This window comes from Cricetulus griseus, chromosome 4 (genome assembly GCF_003668045.3).
Source record: "Cricetulus griseus strain 17A/GY chromosome 4, alternate assembly CriGri-PICRH-1.0, whole genome shotgun sequence".
NCBI classification, from domain to species: domain Eukaryota; kingdom Metazoa; phylum Chordata; class Mammalia; order Rodentia; family Cricetidae; genus Cricetulus; species Cricetulus griseus.
This window is the reverse complement of record NC_048597.1, coordinates 228,907,049-228,908,410: the sequence shown is the minus strand read 5'-3', so window position 1 is coordinate 228,908,410 and position 1,362 is coordinate 228,907,049. Positions and strand designations below refer to the sequence as shown.

At 56.8% G+C, this 1,362-nt stretch overlaps 1 protein-coding gene across 1 annotated transcript; it reads right to left on the bottom strand.

The window, feature by feature from the left end:
- On the bottom strand, positions 1–1,152 carry Ackr2 (atypical chemokine receptor 2). The gene has a single exon (XM_027415554.2). The coding sequence runs from the start codon at positions 1,150–1,152 to the stop codon at positions 1–3; it is 1,152 nt and encodes a 383-aa protein (XP_027271355.2).
- Positions 1,153–1,362: the final 210 nt, after the last annotated feature.

Genomic DNA, 1,362 nt, shown 5'->3' with positions numbered 1-1,362 from the left:
TCAGGCCTGATCATTCCCTGTATCCGCCTTGTCTATGGGGTCGTCAGTCTGCCTCTCTCCAAGCTCATTCATGCTGACCACATCTTCTTGGGCAGTAGCCCTGCTGCTCTCAGAATAGCTAGGTGGCCGGGCCTGGGCAGTGTCAGGTTCCTGATGCCATCTCAGCACCGCAGCCAGGAACGCTTTCAGATACCGCCGGAAGCGGCGGCTGGAGAAGGCGTAGAGGAAGGGAGTGAAGCAGCAGTGTGAGAAGGCCAGGCTCTCTGTCACCTGCAGTGTGTAGTCCAGATAGTGGCTGACCTGGCAGTTCCCTAAGATGTGCAGGTCCAGGAGCGAGTGCAGGAACAGAGTGAGGTTATATGGGAACCATAGCAGGAAGAAGGCTACCACCAGGGCTGTGGCCACCCTCAGAGCCCGGCCCTGGCCTGGCGGCCTCAGCCTGACCAAAACACAACCAATGCGGGAGTAAAAGAAGATCATGGCCAAGAGCGGGAGGAGGAACCCCAGAAGGTTCTGCTGGAAGCGCAGGTACAGCTTCCAAACGGTTGCGTGTCCGCCGAAATCCGCGTAACAGTGCCACACGCCATCTAAGGTCTGGTGGGCTTGTACAAAGACCATTTCTGGGACAGAGACAGCTAGGGCTGTGGTCCACACTATGGTGATGAGGAGCAGGCTCCTGAACCGGGGCCGCAGTCTATGAAGGGGCTGGGCATGGACGATCTCCAGGTATTTGTCCAGGCTCATGCAAGTGATGAAGAAGATGCCACAGTAAAAGTTAATAGTGTAGAGAATGCTCACCGCCTTGCACAAGAAATTGCCAAAAACCCATTGCCAGGCCACAGAGATGGCCCAGAAGGGCATCGTCACCACAAATAGGAGGTTGGAGATGGCCAGGTTCAGCAGGTACAGCTCAACCATCTGTCTTCGTGGCACATAGCGGAGCAGCACCACCAGAAGAAGAAGGTTCCCAGCCAAGCCCAGCACAAAGATGAGGCTGTAGACGACCGGCAGGAAGACTCTCCCGAAGGACAGGACCGCATCCTTCCTGCAGACCAAGATGGTCACGTCATCCAAGTAGTCGTAGTCGTAGACGAAAGTGCTGTTCTCAGGACTGGTGGTGGTGAGTGTCGGCGAGGAAGCCTTGGTGGGCATGCCTGAGGTCATGCAGAAAACAAAAGCCACAGTGAGGCCTGGGGACATCACTCGGTGGGCAAAGCTCTTGCTGTGTGAGCTCGGGGACCTGAGTTCAGACGCCCAGAACCCAAGTAAAGCCAGATGCAGCAGCACACCTGTACCCCCAGAGCTCCTCCAGAAAACACGGGAGGTAGAGGCAGAAGTCCCGGCAGTCCATGGGCCGGCGAG

Coding starts and splice junctions, on each gene's coding strand:
- Ackr2 (XM_027415554.2), bottom strand. CDS start 1,152: ATGCCCACCAAGGCTTCCTCGCCGACACTCACCACCACCAGTCCTGAG.